At 44.9% G+C, this 19,417-nt stretch overlaps 1 protein-coding gene across 2 annotated transcripts in view; it reads right to left on the reverse strand.

The window, feature by feature from the left end:
- The window catches only part of LOC118176664 (peroxidasin homolog), a 44,723-nt gene extending 27,035 nt beyond the window's left edge, over positions 1 to 17,688 (reverse strand). For both annotated transcript variants that reach the window (XM_035343773.1, XM_035343772.1), the window contains exons 1-2: positions 15,714 to 17,688; positions 6,398 to 6,469 (exon numbers count right to left, since the gene is read on the reverse strand). In XM_035343773.1, coding sequence (XP_035199664.1) covers positions 6,398 to 6,469; positions 15,714 to 15,877 — 236 coding nt within the window. In that variant the 5' untranslated portion in view covers positions 15,878 to 17,688. The remainder of the gene's footprint in view (positions 1 to 6,397; positions 6,470 to 15,713) is intronic.
- Positions 17,689 to 19,417: the final 1,729 nt, after the last annotated feature.

A 19,417-nucleotide genomic window follows, 5' to 3' on the forward strand; every position in this document is an offset into this window, starting at 1 on the left:
AATAAATCACTTCACAAATAGCTCTTTAATGGATGAGGTTTAACTATTCATCGTGGCTGTCGAACCGCACTCGTGGGGGTCTTTTTTCCCCGTGGTATTGGATCCGACAAACCTCACGGTGGCCACCGGTGGATTTCGTAGCCTGATGGCTGGGATTAAGGATCTCACTGGCTACACTTATTTTCAAGTTCTTAAATGGAGATGTGGACAGAGAAGAGCTGTGATTGCACTGCAAAGATTTGTTTTTCTAGGAAAAACTGCTCTTCCCTCTGTAAGCAGCCAGACCTCATGATATCAGGTCAAATTCAACACAAAACCAGGCCAGGCTGCCCATGGAGCTCATTTTACAAGTTCATTCTCTTTCCTTTTTGTGATAGCTGTATTCCTCGGAAATGATCCACCACCTGACAGCACATGAGAAGACAGTTCAGTGGTTTCCCAGCAGAAAGCCCAATTTTCTGACCCCCCTTTGATGGAAAAAATCAGGTAGATAGCACATCAGAGCCTGTGGCAAAGGTCCCATCCTGGGAGGAACATTTGGGCAGGTAAAGGATAGAGAGAAAAGACAAAGAGGTGGGAAAAGAAGATGAAGATACAATCAAATGCACCAGGGATGCAAGGATGAAAGATCTCAGAAACACAGATGTGTTACGGCAGCTTCACGAGGTACCTGAGCTGCGCCAGCCCTCCACCAGCTTGTCCTCAGGTGAGGAATTACATTAAAGGTGCAAAAAGCACAGATGGCACTTGAGTGAAGGGGAGAGAAAACAAACAAAAACAAAACAAACAAACAAACAAAAAAACACACATTTTTGGAAACCAAAGCAATACGAATTTGAGAAAAATCTCACTATCCTCTTTTGATTACCTATTCTGCCACCAAGGACTTGGATGCCACTTCCAAGCTGCACATGAGCAGCAGCATGGACAAGCAGCCCGAAGAGGTTAAGGCAGAAAGATGCTGGCAAGTCTCTGCACAGCTGCGAGCAATGGCTCAACACACACGACTGAGGCTAAAAAAACCCGATTTCGCTCATAAGGATGCAAAAATGATGTCAAGCCCTTGGAACACGCTCTCGTGCTTTGACAGCCAGATATGCTGAGTGGAAATCCAGCCCCTGAAAAGCAACCCCAAAGTTTATTTGATGATCGAACACCCGAGGACTGCTCGAGAGCGGTGCAGGAGAGGACTTTTCTCTATTTACCCACAGGACAAAGACAACACAGGAACCAGCGGCGCACGCTTCCTTCCCTGCCCTCTATCAGCACACTTTCATCTTCAGCCAGGGGAGAAAGGAGCCGGCTTGTTCTCTGCTATCTGACCCTTGGCCCCACTTCTGAGGATGCTGGATAGGCTGATAAACAGGTGCCAGCTGGGATGTCATTCCCCTGGATGCAGGCATCTGTCCCCTGCCACGCGGCTGGCATCGATTGCTCGACTCACGGGGGACATGAGAGGGCTGCCAGCAAGCAGACCCTTGGGGCAGGGGCACGCTGATGGGCTGAGGACCCCCCCAATCCCACCATGGGTTGGGATCCTTGGCTGACCTTTAAAACAGACCCTTTAACGCAGAGAGTTTGGACTTGGACTGAAACGCAGGCAGATTTTAAATCGCAGCTTGTCAACTGGCTGAATTTTGGTGCTGTTGAAAAACATTCATCGAGTCCACTTTGGTGTCTCTGCAGTTTAGGACAGTTAAAAGGGGACAAAATCAGTGATCCAAGCCAAATAAGAGAAACTCTGGAAGTTCAAACAGCACGCACCGTGCAGGTCTCTTATCTCATGGTCTGATACTTAAATTGTTCATTGTCTGATTAAAGGTTAAAAAAGCGTATGGAAGAAGCAATCTCTGTTTCCTGTCTCAGGATTCCCTATTGTAACAGAAGGATATGTCCTGGAATACACTCAAAACTGAGATAATTTATGAAGTCCCTCATACTGTACGTATTCCAAAGAGCTACTTTCAGGGAAATACATAGTCAAGACAGCACATCTGGATCCTAGAAAGACTTCAGATGGCTTGTGGACAGCTGTCTGTTCCTTGACTCCTGTGCAGTTCACCCAAGCAAAGAAGTGTGCAAAATCCTGGCCATGATTTGCATGACCTGGATACGGATCCCAGCTGCAATCAATAGCAAAATGCCCAATTACCCATTTAAGTTGCAGAGAATTGAAAGCTAAGTTCTACCGCTAACCGGATCTGCTGGGAATAAATGCTTTGGCAGACAGAAGCTGGAAAGATCATTATTGATGTATGTCTCAAGCACACCCCGTTGCAAAATGAGCTCAATTAAAAATATCAGAAGTATGTTTCCTGGAGCTTACCAACTGATATCAAACTGGTGTGGCACTCCCCTCCAGGACAGCTGGCAAATTTGGCTCAGAACAAACAGGCGGACTCAATCGTACAGGTTTTATTCCTGAAAATTCTTCTGAGAGGCTTGGGATACACAAGCCCCACACAAGCTGGCCCATATCCTCTAAGAGAGCATTTCCCACTGAGTTTCCTTTAGGCTCTGTGTTCTGACTGTCCCTCCCTCTTCCCTCCCCACCCTGCCTCCAGGTTGCCAAGCGCAGGCTTAAGTTGCATTCACCGAGTTGTTTTTCTATTTCGAAGAATGTATTAGATGATGTGACCATCCAGCATTCATACTCAAAACACGTTCCCTTTCCTCCTTCCCTTTGACAAACGACATGCTGCAGTCGTCGTGACACAGCAGCTACTTTTTTCCCCTCACGCCATTACCAGAAATCATCACGTAGCGTATTTAAAGGGGGAGAAAAAGTTAGTTTATATGTTCAGCCATACGTTCTCCCTTGCTGACAGGATGATTTGGAGTAGCCATTTCCCATACGTGAGAGAGAAACCTTTCTTTCAAGATCCATCAGGCTCCGACGTCCCCTCCCGCTCACGGGGCCGTGTTCCCTCAGGAGCCACCGGAGGATCCGAGGCGGCCCGCACATTGTTCCTGTCAGCCACCCTGAAAGCAGCATGGAAAGGAGAGCTGCAGAGCTCACCAGAAGTGCTTTTTGTTCCCACATAATGCTTCATAAATAGTTTTCAAAGCACTTACAGAGACAGACAAGTGAGAAAACAGGTAACTTGAGGCGGAAAGAGAAGCACAGTGTGAGCGACGACATGGAAAGAGCAAGGGCATGGGCAGAAGCACAAACGTGATGGAGCCCCTATTTCCTCAGGTGCCCACAACACAAAAAAAACAACCTGCTGGGGAAGTTAAAAAACACTTCTTTGGTCTCAGGGCTCCAGGTTTCTAGGAGGTGGAGGGACAAATAGCAGCAACTACTTGGCTGTGATGGCATTAGTGTGAAAACACAGCAATCGCCCAGTTGGGTCAACGCAGCAGGGTGCTGGCCTCCTGGGGAGCACATCGGAGGGCCGTAACATAGGGGTGCCATCATCCATCCCCACCCAGAGATGACCTAAAAGAGCAAAAACGCTGCCTCTCACCACGGGCTTGCTCTCTTCCAGGGCCCAGCACCTGCTGTGAGCTAACGCTGGGTTCAGCGATGCGGCCGGCGTCGGCCAACTCGAGCAAAACAGCTGCTGCAAAGCTGCCGGCACTCCGTGGATGGCATTCAAGAGGGTTTTTTTTTTCCTTCCCGCTCCCTGCTGCTCTACATTTTTTACTACGGTGACATAGTAACGGCTTAAGAATACACAGAGGAGATTCTGAGACCAGCAGCTACACGGGAAGGGATAGGACTGGATGAGGAAACCTTACAGATTTAAGACTTTTTGCCCAAGAAAATTGGTGCACGTGACGTTGTGGACAGCCGACAAGCACGGTCTCAGTGGGGCAGCATTTAGGATAAATGCTTATTACCTCTGGTGGGAGCCCAAAGGCAGGAGCATGTAATGACTGTTACTCCTTCACAAACAGGGCTCCTGTTTTTAATTTCAGTAGTGCTCTGTAATTTATCAAATCTCCTGCACCGGGGAGAGGAAAGAAGAGAGAAGAGCCAGGGGAAGGTTTGAACTTTACCCAGGATGTTTAAAAGCTCCACGGGACACCCAGGGCAGGCTCCTCTTCTCTCAGCCCACCTCTCTGCACCTCTCCCTGCAACGCAGGGTACAAAGGTTTCCTTATCAGGGTGGTTTATGAACTGTCACACTTGGATATTCTACAGCCATCCTGCCCAAAAGGAGATGCAAAACAGAAACTGCACCAGGCTCTGCTGCCCTTCCTCTGCCAGGCCAAAGGACTTCAGGAAAAGGCTCTTTTAAAAGCTTTTACTTGGTTAAGGAACTTTATTTCTGTAAATCCCACGGCAGATAGAGGCAATCTCAGAGTTCCTGCATATGGAACCCGAGCTGCTCTCTCCTCTAAACCACGTGCTTCAAATATTCTGGCCAAACTCCCCCAGCACGTCTCTCAGGGATTTTTAAGGATTTATTCTCTTTATCACTTGAAAACCTATGCAAGTCCTGAGCCAAAAGGTTACCATCTAAGAAACATCAGCAAATTCCTCAGCTCTTGTCGGTTCTGATAGGGGAATTGGAGAAACCAAAGTTCCTGGAGAGAACCTTGCCCGAGGAGTGCGAGGTCTGACTTCCATTCCGTTAACTCCCACCTATGGGGAACCCGATAACTCCTGTGAGCGTGAGAATAACTGATTCTTCCAGCTTGCTGGCCAAAGCAGGAAATAAAGTAAATGAACTATCTAAATGGAAAGGTTTCATTTGTAAAAACAGTTGATTTTCAGAACTGGAATATAAAATGCCGCATTTTGTTAGGGCAGTGTTTTTTAGCCAACCCCGTATTCTGGCTGTGAGGACAGCTGTAGGATGCTGTTTAGGGAAAGTGTGAGAGCCTGTCCACCATCTGTGCAAAACACGTCCCTCTTACTGCCCTGGCATCCATAATACTGAGATTAGGGATGGTAGGTGTATGTTCATGCCTGTTTCCTTCAGTATCTGTTTGTGGAATTCCTGCCCTGGAGGTTCCTACCCAGGAGCGTGTGTAAGCACTAAGCAAAAAGATTGGACAAAGTCATGGAGCATACAGATATTATGAAGAGAGAGGTCTTTCTTTCTCAGCTAGGCTGCATATCCCCATCCAGCAGAGTGGCAGGAGTTAGAAAGAAAGAAGCAGAAGTCTTGAATGCGCCAGGGACCTGACAACACTTAAGCACTGTGAGGACAGCACCTGGCATCTCTAACAAACTCCGCACCTTAGTTGGAGCATTTCTCCTGTGCAAGCCTGCCACTGCCTTGGTTTCTCCAAGATTCTGCTGAAACCAGCCTGCAGTCATACTGCTTGGTTTGGTCAATCAGTTCCCTACGCACAGTGGAACAAACTTTAGCAAATGCTGATTTTTAAAATACAGCTTTTAAACAGCTCCCTTCAACAAATTACTCCTGCGTTGTTACTCTTTCTACAACTTCTTACATTTGACTGAACTTCTTATTGCCCAGGTTTGCTTTCTTTCAGCACTGTCATCTTTACTGAATCAGGGACTTCAGATCTTTCAAGGTCAGACAGAAAAAAATAATCTGGACTTTCTCTTGCTGTTTGGGGCCACGGATGTCTGAACCCAGGAAATATGAATACATCTGTCATGCAGTGCAGACTCCCAGACTAGCTGGTTTGCCTCACAAAGAGCTTGAACCTAGAAATCTTATAACTGTTAGCGCCATGTAACAGCTTGAATAATCCGATCTGAGCCTCAACAGGCCAATTACATCCAGCACAGTGCTGTGCTGACACAGCTTCTGTTTCTGATTTGGGGGCTGGTTTGTTTTCAACTTCTTGGCTACACAGTGCAGATGTACTCATATCTATCTTCAAACCCTCAGCCTTAAGGCAGCAAGAAGCAGCAAAGGCTCCCATTATTTCCTTTGAACAGAGCAAAAAACTCGTTAATAGTGTAGCAGACTGACGTGAACATGCCTGCCCTGGTTGGGATGCAAGGCTCAAGGAACTGCCTTCTACTCCCATCCCTATCTGCAAAAATTCTATGGCAAAACAAAGAGACAAATTGGCATTTGTAAGGACACGCTCACTTCAGTAAACATTTGAGGCAGCCATGGAAAGCAAGGCACTTTTAATGCATCCCTCTGCCATCCAGGCTATTATGGCCTCGCCAAAGCCATACCTGCTGAAACATCCTCAGGCAGTAAGAACATGCATAAGGAATCTTCTTTTTTTTAAAGACAGGTTAACTACCAAAATGAAAGTTATTAAATTGTACATCTAATTAAAAAGGGTAAGACGCACGATCCAGGGTAGAGCAGAGATAATTTTAAAGCTTTAACTGGGTATGGGCAAATTGCCTGAAATAACTATGACCAAGGCCATCTTTAAGCCATGATAGCATTTAGTACTAACGTAATAAATAGATAACTTCACTGCAGGATCGCTGAGTGGGACTTACAGAGTATTGAGGTTCTTCAGTCTCCTGAAAGCTCCAGGTTGTATCTCCTTGATGTGGTTGAAACGTAAATCTCTGAAAGCAGAAAACACAATCAGTACACTCATAATATAAATGAGGCAGTAGCAATCAGCAACAAAGGGAAGAGGACTGCTAGGAGAGTCTGTTGCGTCAGGCCTACGGGACTGGAGAAATGGAGACAATGATCAGGGATGGCGAGGAGAAGTGGGGATGATGGCTGGGGAGCTACCATTGCCCGCAAAGTCAGCCAAAAGCCTGCACAACCACCCTACATTTACAAAATGTACAGAATTTATTTACATTTCATAGAAAACTAAAGGCTGAAAGGGCTCAAGTGATCATTTCCACGAACAGTGCGCAAGGTCTGCTGCTCAACACCCCAAGTTCGCGTACAATTGCTCTTGCATCTCATGCTGGTTTGTAGAGGAATGCACATAATCATGTTGACCCACTTTTTAGGTCCCCGGCAAAATTATCTTTGTCCTAAAATGGTTAAATCTGATCAAATAACCTCATATAATAAGCATTTCACATTCTGCTCCACGGTGCTCCAAGACTCAGAACAGCTTATCGCTGCCTGCATTTCACATTTGTGCCAACTTCAATTAGAATTAGTGGAGTCCAGGGGATTCTGGCAATTTTCAAGGGCTGTCCATGTATCTACATTGATTTGGAACCCTAAAACATGTTGTTTTGATGGCTAATGAGATAATAAAATAAGAGCTAAGTGGTTTAACCTGGTTAACCAAGTAGAAACACTTCTATAGGGAATGTGCATCGATTTGGCACCTTGCACGGTCCAGCATATTATAACAAATTGCAGAAGACTGACAACTGGCTTTTGCTGTTAGTTTCCATCCAAAGCACAACAATGAATTATTTTTTTTTCTCCAATACTGCCTGAACTATCACCTTTAGTGAACACGCAGCTATTTCTGTTTAAGACAGCCTTTTAAGGGCACTTGCTTTAAGGGGAAAAACAGATGAATGTGCTGAAATGCCTGTCATTCTGGTGGTAAACTAAGGAGCCTTCGGAGTCACAGTTTAAAACGAGAATTCTACACACTGCTAAATGTTCAACACTTATTTTTAGAATGAGCTTCGACAAGAATTGTGGCCTATGTAAGGCTACAACCAAGTGCATTCACTGCAGATAGCTGTAAACAAACACAGTGAGCATCCAAGGGGGCTAAAAGGTCTTCGAGCAAGTATTCGAGAGGAGGGTACACAGTAAGAAGAGCTGATTTTAGTTTAAGACGCAATGTTTCTTCAGCGTAACACTTTGAAAAGAAGGTTATTTTATGTTAAAAAGAATCCCACTAAGTGTTCTTACTTTTAGGCAGAAAAAATGCAGTATTTTTATTGAACTCAAGTTAAGCTGAAATATTAAATCTCCATCTTGTTACCCCCTTTATCACTGAATGCAATAGAATGACAGTGGAAGTTGTCTCTTCTGCTGTTTTCTCCCATTTCTGTAGCTTTTCAGCTTTGAACAAAGAAATGAGAAGACGAAGAGAACTTTCTCCCCTCTCTTAGTGGCAAGTATCACACACTGAAGAGCTAGAGGGCAGGAAGGCACTCAGCTTCAACACTTTGAAAAGTGTTTCAAATATTTCTTGCTCGCCTTGCTGGAAGGTGTAACAGGTCCCTCTTCACTGAGGATGTGAATTTGATGGTATCGGTGCAGAGCTTTCGAGGCCATGGCCGTAAAGCCAAATACAATTAAGTATTGGCGAAGGCGACAGCACAATGCACTATTCTCCACGGTCTCATTAAAAGGAAATGAGGGAAAAACTAGACCATGAGAAAAGGTGAAGAAATGCGAACTTGATTTATGCACTGTAACACACAGACACCAACTCTGCCTCCCTGGGGGGCTGTGAGGACAGTGTAATTAGTCCAGGCAGCTGGCTACAGGTAATAGGGAAGGGAACAAACAAATGGAAGAAACACGCAGGAGTCAAGGCTGAGGCTGCTGATGCTCGTGAAAGGCAGCGGGAAGCAGATAGTGAGGTGTAAAATACCACCTTGGGTCACGGACTGCTGGTGGAAAAAAAAAAAATCCAACTATTTTAATGAACACAGCCAAATACAATCCTTCACACCCCAGCATTCACACATAGGAGCGCGGCTTCCCCAGCTGAAGCTACAAGCAAAACCCAGAACCACAGGTGGCTGAAAACACCTCTGAAAAGCCAGCAAAATAAAACACAACACCCAGGATTGCTTTCACTTTGGGTCACTTGCCGAAAATAACTCCATGGAAATGGTGCTGGGGAAGTCTGCCGCTCCCTAAGCAAGTCTGACCTCCTAGAGTGGGATTTTTCACCTGCAAGAGCAAATAAAGCAAGCCTGGACTGCAGAGCCTGGCAAGAGCAGTTGTGTCTCACTAGCAAAGGTCCCAGCACTGCGGCTTGGCAGAACCTTCTCTATCAGCAGTGCTCCTGATGGTGAGAAGCACGGGGACGGAGATGCCTCCTGACGGTTCCCATTGCTGGGTGAGCAATGGGTCTGGTTTCACGCACTGCAAACTTGCAGGAACTTTTCCCCTTCACTACCCTCAAGGGGCAAATTGATTTTTCATCCCTTCTCAATTCCAGGTAAGATCTCCAGATGAGTTCCTAGGCCCCAAGTTCTGAACTCATCAGTTTTGCACTCCTTTGGAAAGGTCGCTCTGGTTTGCCTTCCATCACACAACAGCAACAGTCTGAGAGGAACCCGTATCTTCATCATTACCAATGCATTTAAAAAAAGGAAAAAGAAAAAGAAAAAACAACAACAACAAAACAACTTTGGCTCATCCACAGCATCTTCCTCCAGACTTTGCTTTAGCCCTAAGCTTAGCTGGTGAAAGAACACCATGTAGGGCTGCTCTGGGAAATTCCTGGCTTGCGTGATGGAGAGCGTTCCCATTCCCTGCAGAGTTTGTCCCTTTTTACACAGAAACGTTTGTTTCTCCCTATTCCCAGGGTACTTGCTTTGGAAACTTGACGTTTCTCCTAACAAAGCAGCGTGCTTTTCACCGGGACCCACCACGCGGCTGCTCGGGTGCCAGCCTGTCCCAGCTGCTGTGGATGTGAGCAGCTGGGCTCCCTCCCTCCCGCCTGCTCCCTTCACCTTGGGATCTGCAAAACTGAGGCTGGGGGGGAAGTCCCTTGTGATTTAACTCTCCCCTCTGCTTTCAAAGCTGATGGTCTGGGGTTACGAGAGAGGATCCAAGACCCTTTCCTACCTTCACACAACCGGTACACACCCAGTGCCCTGGGACAGCGGCTGTCCCGCACCACTCAGCGCAGCTTGACTGCCTCTGAAAAAACCTCACCAAATCCTCATGCCAAAGCACCACGGCTCTGGCAGGAAACTGGGTGGAATGCATGGATAATCCCGGATCTGCTAGTGAAATAACTCACCTTTCCTGACTGTGGGAACTCTCAGCCCCATCGCTGAGGGTTACCAAGAACGACAGAATTTGCAAATGGCCTGGGGTCACAGGTATTTACACTCAAATCTTTCCAATCCTCCCAGCTGTTATCAGAGCAATCGTTCCTGAAATCACTGTGTTAAATAATTAACAATTAGCATATAAAGTAATCTCCAGCTTTTACAAGAAACTTCCATTTCTGTTTAACCTATTTAGGCTTTTAAAGAACGATATATATTACCATGTTACCTAACCAGATAATTAGCTACACGAGGTATTCTACTGCAGTTCTGTGAAAATTACCGGGTTTGCTTCACTGAAGTATCTTCTGTGTTCAAAACACGGCGCACAGCAACGATGCTGTCGGTTTGGGGCCATTTAACCAAGAATTGGTTGCATAAGTGGCAGCCAACCAACCGTTATCACCAAAGACACTGAGGGCAAAGGTTGTTTTACAAAGGGAGATAAGACATTGAGGTTCCTTCCAGTTTTTCCTGGGGTGTGTAAGACATCCTAACCATGATTTTTAAGTCAAGTTTCCCACTTATAATAAGAGCCAGAGCACTTGTCAGGAAGCCGCTCGTTTATCTAACTTATCCACAGAACATTGGAGTCAGCTCTGCAGGTTCCCCCACGCTGCCAAACAGCCACAGTGCTGGCAGGAAGGGAAAACAGCCTTGCTGAGATGGGAATGAAGTCTTCCAGACCCATTGTCATCAGATCCCTGGCTCAGGAATGTCCTTCTTGCACACAAGTCCCCAAATGGCTTTAATAAATGACAGCCTTCAACTCTGAATCCCTACAAGGACAGCCGAGCGTTGTCATCTCTGCCGGGGAGAGGAGACCACAGGGGGGCTCCAGGCTGGGGGGGCTCCAAGTTTCTGCTATTTTGGGGTGTAGCAGTTTAAGACATCAAGATTTGACTCTTCGAGGAGTGAAGAGGAAGGAAAATACATTCAGCATGGAAATACCGATGAAGAAGATAGATGAGATGGTAAGATCACGATGAAACAGAGAAGAGCAAGCATACGCAGAGAGCTTCATGCTGCAGAACAAGCTGCTACCCCCTATTGTACGCTTCTTACAGACTAAAAGTAGAGGGTTGGCCATGCTAGATTTTAATTAAGAAGTTACCACAGGCATTCCTGAAGAAAAGCATTCCTGAAGAAAAACGTTTTAAAATTTCAGCACCCAGAAATAGGGCAGATTTTTAAAAGGGCTCCCTCTTCGTCAGCTGCAGCAAGAGCTCGACAGTAATTCAGCTTGGTGTGTTGACTGCTGCTGTGTTGATCCCCCTTTTTCTGTGCACACAAGCCAACACTCACAGGCACACGTTCAACTGTGCAAGACTACGGCACCCGTTTATACAAAAAGAAGTGGTTAGAGGCAGTTCTGGGTGGTTTGGGACCACCACAGGTGCTCCCCACAGCCCCCCTGGGAGCCCAGTTACCAAAGATGCGATTCTGCTCAGGGTCTGGAGGATGCTGGGCTGTGCAATGTGTCTGGAAGAGTTGTACCAAGGCTTCTGCTGATGCTTCGTCTTTGCTGGAACCATTTTGCCATGTGCCACCAACCATCCCTTCAGCTTTTACCAGTAAAAAGCAGGTGAGACAAATACCTCCAAAACACACCTTTGGCCCTGAACATGTATTAATGTAGGAAAATTACACAGCAAACTCTTGACCTCATCAATCTTAGATAATTTGAGCTATTATGTATTAACAGCTGGTATGGAGATTAGGGTCTGATCCTAATCAAACGAGCCAAATCTATTCCTGGATATTCATGTCAGCAAGGAGGAGTCTCTTAGCCTAATGAATTTGCACCATCTATTCAAGATACTGCCCACATCAAATAAAGACAACGTTCCTTCCTCCTGAACTGTATCCTGACCCTGATCCAGAAGTGGTAAAATAAAGTTTTAGAGTGTAAAGATATATTTATTTTTTTTAGGAAACCCAAAAAGCAGTAGCACCCTGTCAGCTTAGATGAACTGTTATTGGTATGCTCAAATACCAAGTCCCTTGCAGCAAATATGATGGCTTTTTTCTTTCGTAAGAGCATGACCATTTAAGTCTTTAACCAGAATATAAATGCATTCTTTCACCAAAAAAAAATACTGATTTCTCCAATCTACTGCTGTAGCTCACTCCGAGAAAGCTGCCTTAAAGAGCACAGGAAAAGTCCTGGTACAAGTATGGGGAGAGGGACGTGGTGAGAGCAAGGCAGTCAGGGAAAGTGCAGATATTCAAGTGAGAACCAGATGAAGGGGCACTACAGGTCAGTGAAGATAGGATTTCTAAACACTTGAGGTAACCACAAACCCAAGAGTTTGTGTGATTTCACCAAAAGATGGTGGAATGCTTCTATGAAGGAAAGAAAAAACACAAAACCTTTCAATACCTTCCCTCCCCATCTTCCTTCTGATGAAGTGACTTTTATAAATGGAACATACAGAAGACTTTGGTCACCTCCAAAAGGTTTAATGATGATTAAATACTACAGCAAAGAAGTCGGAAGGAGATCACACCTGGAACATGCAGAATGTGTGGGTGTACATTCAATGACTGCATCGAGGACAATCACAGGCAGAGGAAATGACTAAACCATTCTTCATCTGAGAGACCGAAAGCGCACGACAGAGAGCACAATGGGAGCAGCATTTCCAAGAACTCATTTGCTCTGTAAGCCTTCCCCCTGCAAATGTAGATGGTTTTCCTCCAAATACGCTCCTTAAGATACACGGAGCCTTCCCTCCTGCTGCGTAACATCCTACTGCAGGAAAAGGGGAACCGAGCAGGCAGCCAACGTGCAGCACGCTGCACAGCAATGATGGGAAACAAAGCTCGTCAAAGTGGCCGTGCCCACGCTGCCCAATTAGCGACCAGGTCTGTGAACAACTGGGTCACCTCCCGTTCATGCCAGCAGTGCGTTCGGATCCCAGCTACTGCGCCGTCTTTGCTGGTGCCCTCAGCTCCGTTTCTCTCCAAGTCCTCATTCATTACGTGCTATGCATAATGCAAAAAGGAGAATAACCCACGGATAATTGGATTGCAATCCATTAGCTGCCAGCCAGAGGGGAACTTCTTTCCGTGGATTTCTTCCCCTCGTGCCCACACGTTTCAAAGTTTATTGTTTCAAATGTCACTCTGTAGAACAAATGGCTTTGAAGGTTAAAGACCTATTGAAATTTTCTGAGTGTATGTTTCACAGCTGTTCCCTTCCTTGGGCTGCTGGCTAAGGAAACTGCTCGAATCCCAGCGGTAACCAGCAGATCACATCTGGATAATCGCGTTCCAGTTGAACAGACAGCAGCCAAAATACATTTGCAGTTAAACACCACGAATTTTTATAGCTTACTTATCTGTACACACGTAGCCATTCCTGCCATCCTCTTCTCTGCTCAGGATAAAACGAGCAGACTTCATTACCAAAGACAAATAGCCTATTGCTAAAACCAGACATTGGGCCAGATCCTCGGCTGCACCCAGCTGGGACTGGGAAGGGAGGAGGGAAACGGCGACCAAAGAGGAGCCAGTAACAGCTCATCAATCCCGGAGCTGGTTCCATGCCAGTCCCAGCATCACTCAGAGACGGCCATGGGCTGCTCCAAGTTACGCCAGCTGGCTACCACCCCGAGGGGGCCATCTGCCAGCAGGGCTTGTTGAAGCACAGCGTGTGCCGGCTAGGAGACTTCCCTGCTCTTCAAGGATTGTTTGAGAGAGGGTGGCACGGAGTCACGGAAGTCAGAAAGTCCCAAACTCCCGACTTCAAAGCAAAGCCCATCTGGAAGCTGCAGCTGTTCGGCGACGGAACAGAGCTGGAGCCTCACATCGGTGTTTGAATCTGCAGGCAACGACTTGGTCCTGTTCATACCAAAGGACAAATGTGGAAAATATCACAATCCCACATTTTCTGCTCAGAATAACTCCACGATCAGATATGCTTGCTAGAATTCCGAGTGTTCGCATTGAGCAGTAACAGCTCTCCTCCCAAGAGAAAGATTAACATATCTAAAAGCTGGAGTAGTCGGGGGCTTGGTTAAGAAGCATTCTTTGATCTTTCAGATATTTTTTTAAGTTTAATTATTCAAATGGTATTTATAACAGATACAATGGGATGCTGGATGGCAAATGCATTTACATACGTTAAATCCTCAAGATTGCCAGAAAGTCAGCATCTTTACTTGCTGCACACCATACAAGGCACATGATCTGCCAACGGAGAACTTACCAGGCTCCTATTATCCTGTATCTATGGGAATCACTACTTATCAGTACGGGTTTTAGTTATAATTATGCAGGCAGCACTAGAAGATAATATACCAGACAAAACTCCCTCAAAAATGCCAGTCTATAAAGACAATCATCTCATCTTGAAATATGTCTGCTCTCATACCTCACACCTATACCATTTAGCTGATGCTTAAAACCTGTTTCCCATTCAAGAAAGACCTGGAAGGGGAGAAAAAGGCTGGTGACAAGTTGGAGAGTGAAACTCTGCAAGTTACTGTAGAGCAGATAGCTACAACCCAGCTAATGTGCCACAAACCATAGAACAGACAGCATCACTCTGCACAATAACTACAGCATCACTAGCCTCGATAGAAAGCAAGTCCAGATTTGGGTCTGCCCCACGTCGGGGTGAGTCCCACACAGCCCAGCTGCCATCAGTTTCTGCACCAGCACAGCTCTGGCAGCGAGAGCTAGAGTAGGCATTTCCTTTGTGCCAGTCCTGCTAGGACCTCTCTGTGTTGTTTTTTTTTTTTCCATCCACCCAAGCAGATCTGGATGGCAGCAATTAAAATGCCAGCATCCTGCCTGCTCCCTAGGCTGCCAGCAGATAAATCGCATTAGTAATATTAGAGAGATGTTTACAGGAGACACGCTCGTATAGATGTTCTGGCTGAGACCAAATTTGGTGTGTTATGGGCAACAGAGAACAGCTTCTCAACCCACCAGAGGTGGAAAAGTTTTACTATCAGCAACGGTTTAAGGGTTTTGAGATGATTTTTTGACAAGTCTTTCCTGCTATTTACAAAAAAAAAGGATCTTCCAAACCAAGGGATCTGCTAAGAGCAGTGCAAATAGAAACATTTTGTCACACACCACCGCATCCTACAGACACCCTTAAGCATAGGATATACCCCAGAACAGGATATACTATACAGAATGAGAGGAAGGTGCTCTTCTGGACCTGTCAGTAAGAGCTGTTTAGAAGTCTGGAAGTGCTGCATGCCCTTTTCCTACGCCTTTTCCCTTTGAATGGACACACCCAGCAGCTCCCTCCCCAAAAGGAACAGCCAACCCAACAGGTATATTTTTACTTCTCAAGGAGCCTGTGAGAGGTCCCGATTGCTGCTTTCCTAATAAACCTTCCACGGGGTTTGTATAGTTCAGATAGAATCTGGAGAGCCAAAACTTAAAGTCTAGGGAAGAAATAGGGTTGTATTTATGAAAAATTAGGTGTTTTGTTCTGTAGAGACAAAAGCCCGAACTGCTGTGTTTCCTCTCTCTCTCCTACACCCATATACAAAGCCTTCTCAAACATAAACTGTGTACCTTTCTATAAGCACAGTTTAACATTTGTGACCTTTGATTCTCCACAACTGTCTTCCAGGGATTTCATGGCATTTTTATTATGCATTTTTCAACTCCCTTGATTGTCCCGTTAACAATTAACTGATGCCAAAAGAAGCGGTTTCTTTCTTTCTTTCTTTCTTTCTTTTTTTTTTTTTAAAAGCCTGAAACAGTTTGCAGTGCAGACAACTCTGCACCAAAAAGGACAAAAAGCATGCCTTTAACCAAAAAGCTTTTTCTTTCTTCTTCCTAGAGACCAAGCATGTAAGAAAGGCAGTAAAACGAAACAGCTACTCACAGTATGTTTGTCTGGGGTGGGATGTCGGGGATGGTTTCCAACATCAGATGCATGCATCTCACCGTAGTCCTGAAGCACAGGCAGCGACTGGGGCAGGAACAGGAGAAACTAAGCAAGAGGAGAAAGCACAAAAAGCCTAGGAGAGCTGCAGATTTGATCAGCATGGTGTTTGCCTGAGTGTATTTTCCTCAATTCTGAACTGCAGGGAGCTGACAAAAAAGTTTCCCAGCCCTGAGGTCCAGGAGGAGGGGACTCATCAGCATGTGTTTGCAATTAAATTAAGGCAGTTTGACAGTCCAACCGCCCACCCTCCCTGCCATTATGTACATCACTGAAGATCAGGCTGTTCCCACCCCTCTTTAATTGTGGTGTTGAAATCTTAAGTCTTAATTTTGATTTATTCTTGCCTTGTTTCTTGTTTTTAACAGCAGGTTAACTCCTTGGCCATTTATCTAAAAGTATACAGAATGCACCTTTGTGGACAATGACAAAAAAACTGCCAGGACTTGAATAGCCTAGGATCATGCTTTAAGGGCAAAATTTTTGCCTTAGCACACGCTGCAGACTGAGGATGGCATCTTATCTAATAGCCTCTGTCAAATGTAGCAGACGGCATGACTTTTTGGATAGTTATTGCATGTACGTATAACATCTGGTAAAATGCATCTCTCACAATTTGCGGTTCCTTGGAGTACTACAGATAAGGGAATTTAAAAGGGAGACCGCTAACAAAGATAAATAACCTGCAAATAAAGAGGAAAAAACCCCTGACTGTACGCTTTCTGCCATGTTACACAGAGTAAAATCTGATTAATTTCAAAGACTCTTTAGCTAATGTAGTTTCATACTACAAAGATGTAATTTAGAAAAATGTTAGGGCTTTGGGAAAACCAAGGGCAATTGAGGGGTGAAGGAAGAAAGAACCAATGAAAACAACCACGTTTGAATTGCAGCAACTCCTGCAGGAAATACAGGCTTCTGTTTATCCTATTGGAGGATAAGAAAATTGAGGTGCAAAAGGGAAGACTCGTTCCCACTTTAATCCATCATTTTTACCATTATAAAGAAGCTTAAAAGAGCCAAAGGCTTGTCTTTAAGTTTTCAGTTATTACTCTAAAATATCCTAACTGTGTGGTTTTAACAGAAATGTGAAACATTAAGGCTCGTTAGGATATAAAGCCACCTCAGTAATTCCAGACGTGGCATCATTTCACGTCACCTGGAGGACCAGCTTTCTCTGAACCTGCAAGTCTGCTTTATGGCGTGAACTGCAAAACAATTAACATGACAAAACCGTACTTAACCACAGCGACATCACCTCCCTGGTTCTCTTTTCCCCTCGGATACTTTGTCACTTGAGCATTTGTGGTCCAAGGGACGTTTTCTGCAGTTTCTTTTCACGTGGTTATTTTTGCCAGTCTCCCTCTCTCAGTGACCCTGTAAATCAAGGCTTAGAAAGCATCCTCCAGAATACAGTAATAAGATTGTTAGTCTCCTCCTCACCCTGAAAACTTGCAGGTATTTAGTTTCTGCCGATGCATTGGACCAACTGCCATTATACAATAGCTGATGCATTATCCTCGAGCACTTAGAAATTTAAGCGGGAGTCATTTAATACACGGTAAAAGCTATTTTCTTCTAGCCAGCAAAGGACATTATGCAGGTTTCTTGCCTCGGATGCTCAAGCAAGCTGCTGGTTGCTTGCACTTGCATCACTTTGAAAACCAGGCAAATTGTTGAACTCCCCCCATTCTCCCCGTGGACCAACTCATGCTTTTGAGCATAGTGTCCTCTAGTGGCCACCCAGCCCCTTCTTACCAAAACAGGTCATAAAAATCAGCTTCTGCTCCATCCCTTAACACCCTGAGTGCTCCAGGTGAGTGACAGCTTTTAACTCCGATTTGAGAGGTTAAGTGCAGCTCCCTCCTGCATGTGTGTTAAAAAAGATGATGCAGGTTAGGTCACCGAAATCTGCAAGAATTAAGTCACATTGTTTTCCCACTCTGGTCCCCAGAACACGAATTCTGTTAGGACAGGATAACTACTTAGGAGCTGCTCTGGAAGTATTTCTAGGAAAATAAAACCATTCTCTTCCAACCATGTTTCAGCATTTCGGAAGTTCACCATCTTCTGTTGCGCACCTGGATGCTTCACAAATACAACACTTTTGCCCTCTGCCTCCCATTATGTCCAACTGCTTGAACTACGAGCTCTAAAACAACCACCTGCAAAAAACATTCCTTCCCTTCCAGCTTTATTTATATTGTTAAGAGCAGTGGGCCATGCATCAGTCATGATTCTACATGCACTTGTCTTTGCAATGTTGGTTCAGGGCCTGGTGGTATAGTTGATGGCAGTTTCTGGAAGGATGGATGGGTATTTACTTATTATTTTGTGGGATAGGGATAATTAACAAAATCAGATTTAATAATGGCCATAGGATAGGGAATAATTTGAGTGCATAAAGGCAAGTTTTGCAACCTAAATCTATTTAGGAGCAATCTCCACTTGAAGTTGAAGCATTCCTCTTCTACCTTATCTCCCCTTCATGAGGAACGGGATGGTTGTGAGATGTTACAAAACACTAATAATCACAGCTCCCTTACATTTGCGTTAATTCATTTTATTTTCCAACAACATGACAAATTGTTTTTAAAAAAAAGTGTGCAGGTCTGAACAAGAGCTGAGAATTCACTCCTAGGTGACACGAACAGAAGTTAATGCTTGTGTCTCGTGCTTCAATATTTGCAGCCTGTGCTAGAAAGGCTTTTTCCACACTGGAAGAATGCAAGGAAGTTTTTTTGTTTGTTTTGTGTGGGTGTTGTGGTTTTTTTTTAAGCACCCTTTGTTTTAACTATCACTTCTGTCCCAGCAAAAAGATTTCACAAGAGTGCAGCCCCTGAAGAGTTCCTCACTACTTCCCAGGGAACTGTGATGTGTATTTCACTATTAAGCGAACATAAACATTACCTGTCTTGACAAATTTCATCTACGTGATGTGACACATCCATGGCTTTCCAAAACAGGGCAGGATTTTTTCTTCTAGCAAGCATCGTGTGAAGGAATGCATTAACACTGCACTAGGCTCACTTTATGGCTTGTAGAAGGACATCTATCATACAGACAACAGGAAGAAACAGTCTACAAAGAACTATCACATGGAATAAAGGTGAACAGGTATTTAATTGGCAACAGCTGGATTTGCCATTATGAACAGCTTTCTATTACAGCTGAAGCATTTATTCTCGCTACTAGCCAGAAGAAAGCCTTGAAACTGGCTCCTGAAATCTGCATTAATTAAACAGAGAAACAGCATAGGAGACAAAAGGGGAATTGCAGAAACGGCGGTAGTTCAGAACGCATTAAACAAGGTACTGCCGTGTTTGCTTTAGGTGATCTTGTCTCAAAGCAGAGGAACAGACTAGATGACCTCTTGATGTCTCTGTCTACAAGCCTATCAGCCCGGTAAGTGAGCTCTCTTTAAATGTTCTATTAAAATCCGGATCCGTGCTGTGTACGCTACTTCCAAAACATCTTGCACAACTCCATTACATAAGGATTTGGAAATCATCAGATGGGTAGGTTTCTTTTGATTATATTCTGAGGAGTTCATCTAAAGCTACGCACCTGCACCATATCATTAAGTGCTTTTTCTAGTGTTCTAGTGTCTTAACCTTCAATTATGGAAATAAGCACTTATCTAC

The sequence above is a fragment of the Oxyura jamaicensis genome, chromosome 20 (genome assembly GCF_011077185.1).
Source record: "Oxyura jamaicensis isolate SHBP4307 breed ruddy duck chromosome 20, BPBGC_Ojam_1.0, whole genome shotgun sequence".
Taxonomy (NCBI): domain Eukaryota; kingdom Metazoa; phylum Chordata; class Aves; order Anseriformes; family Anatidae; genus Oxyura; species Oxyura jamaicensis.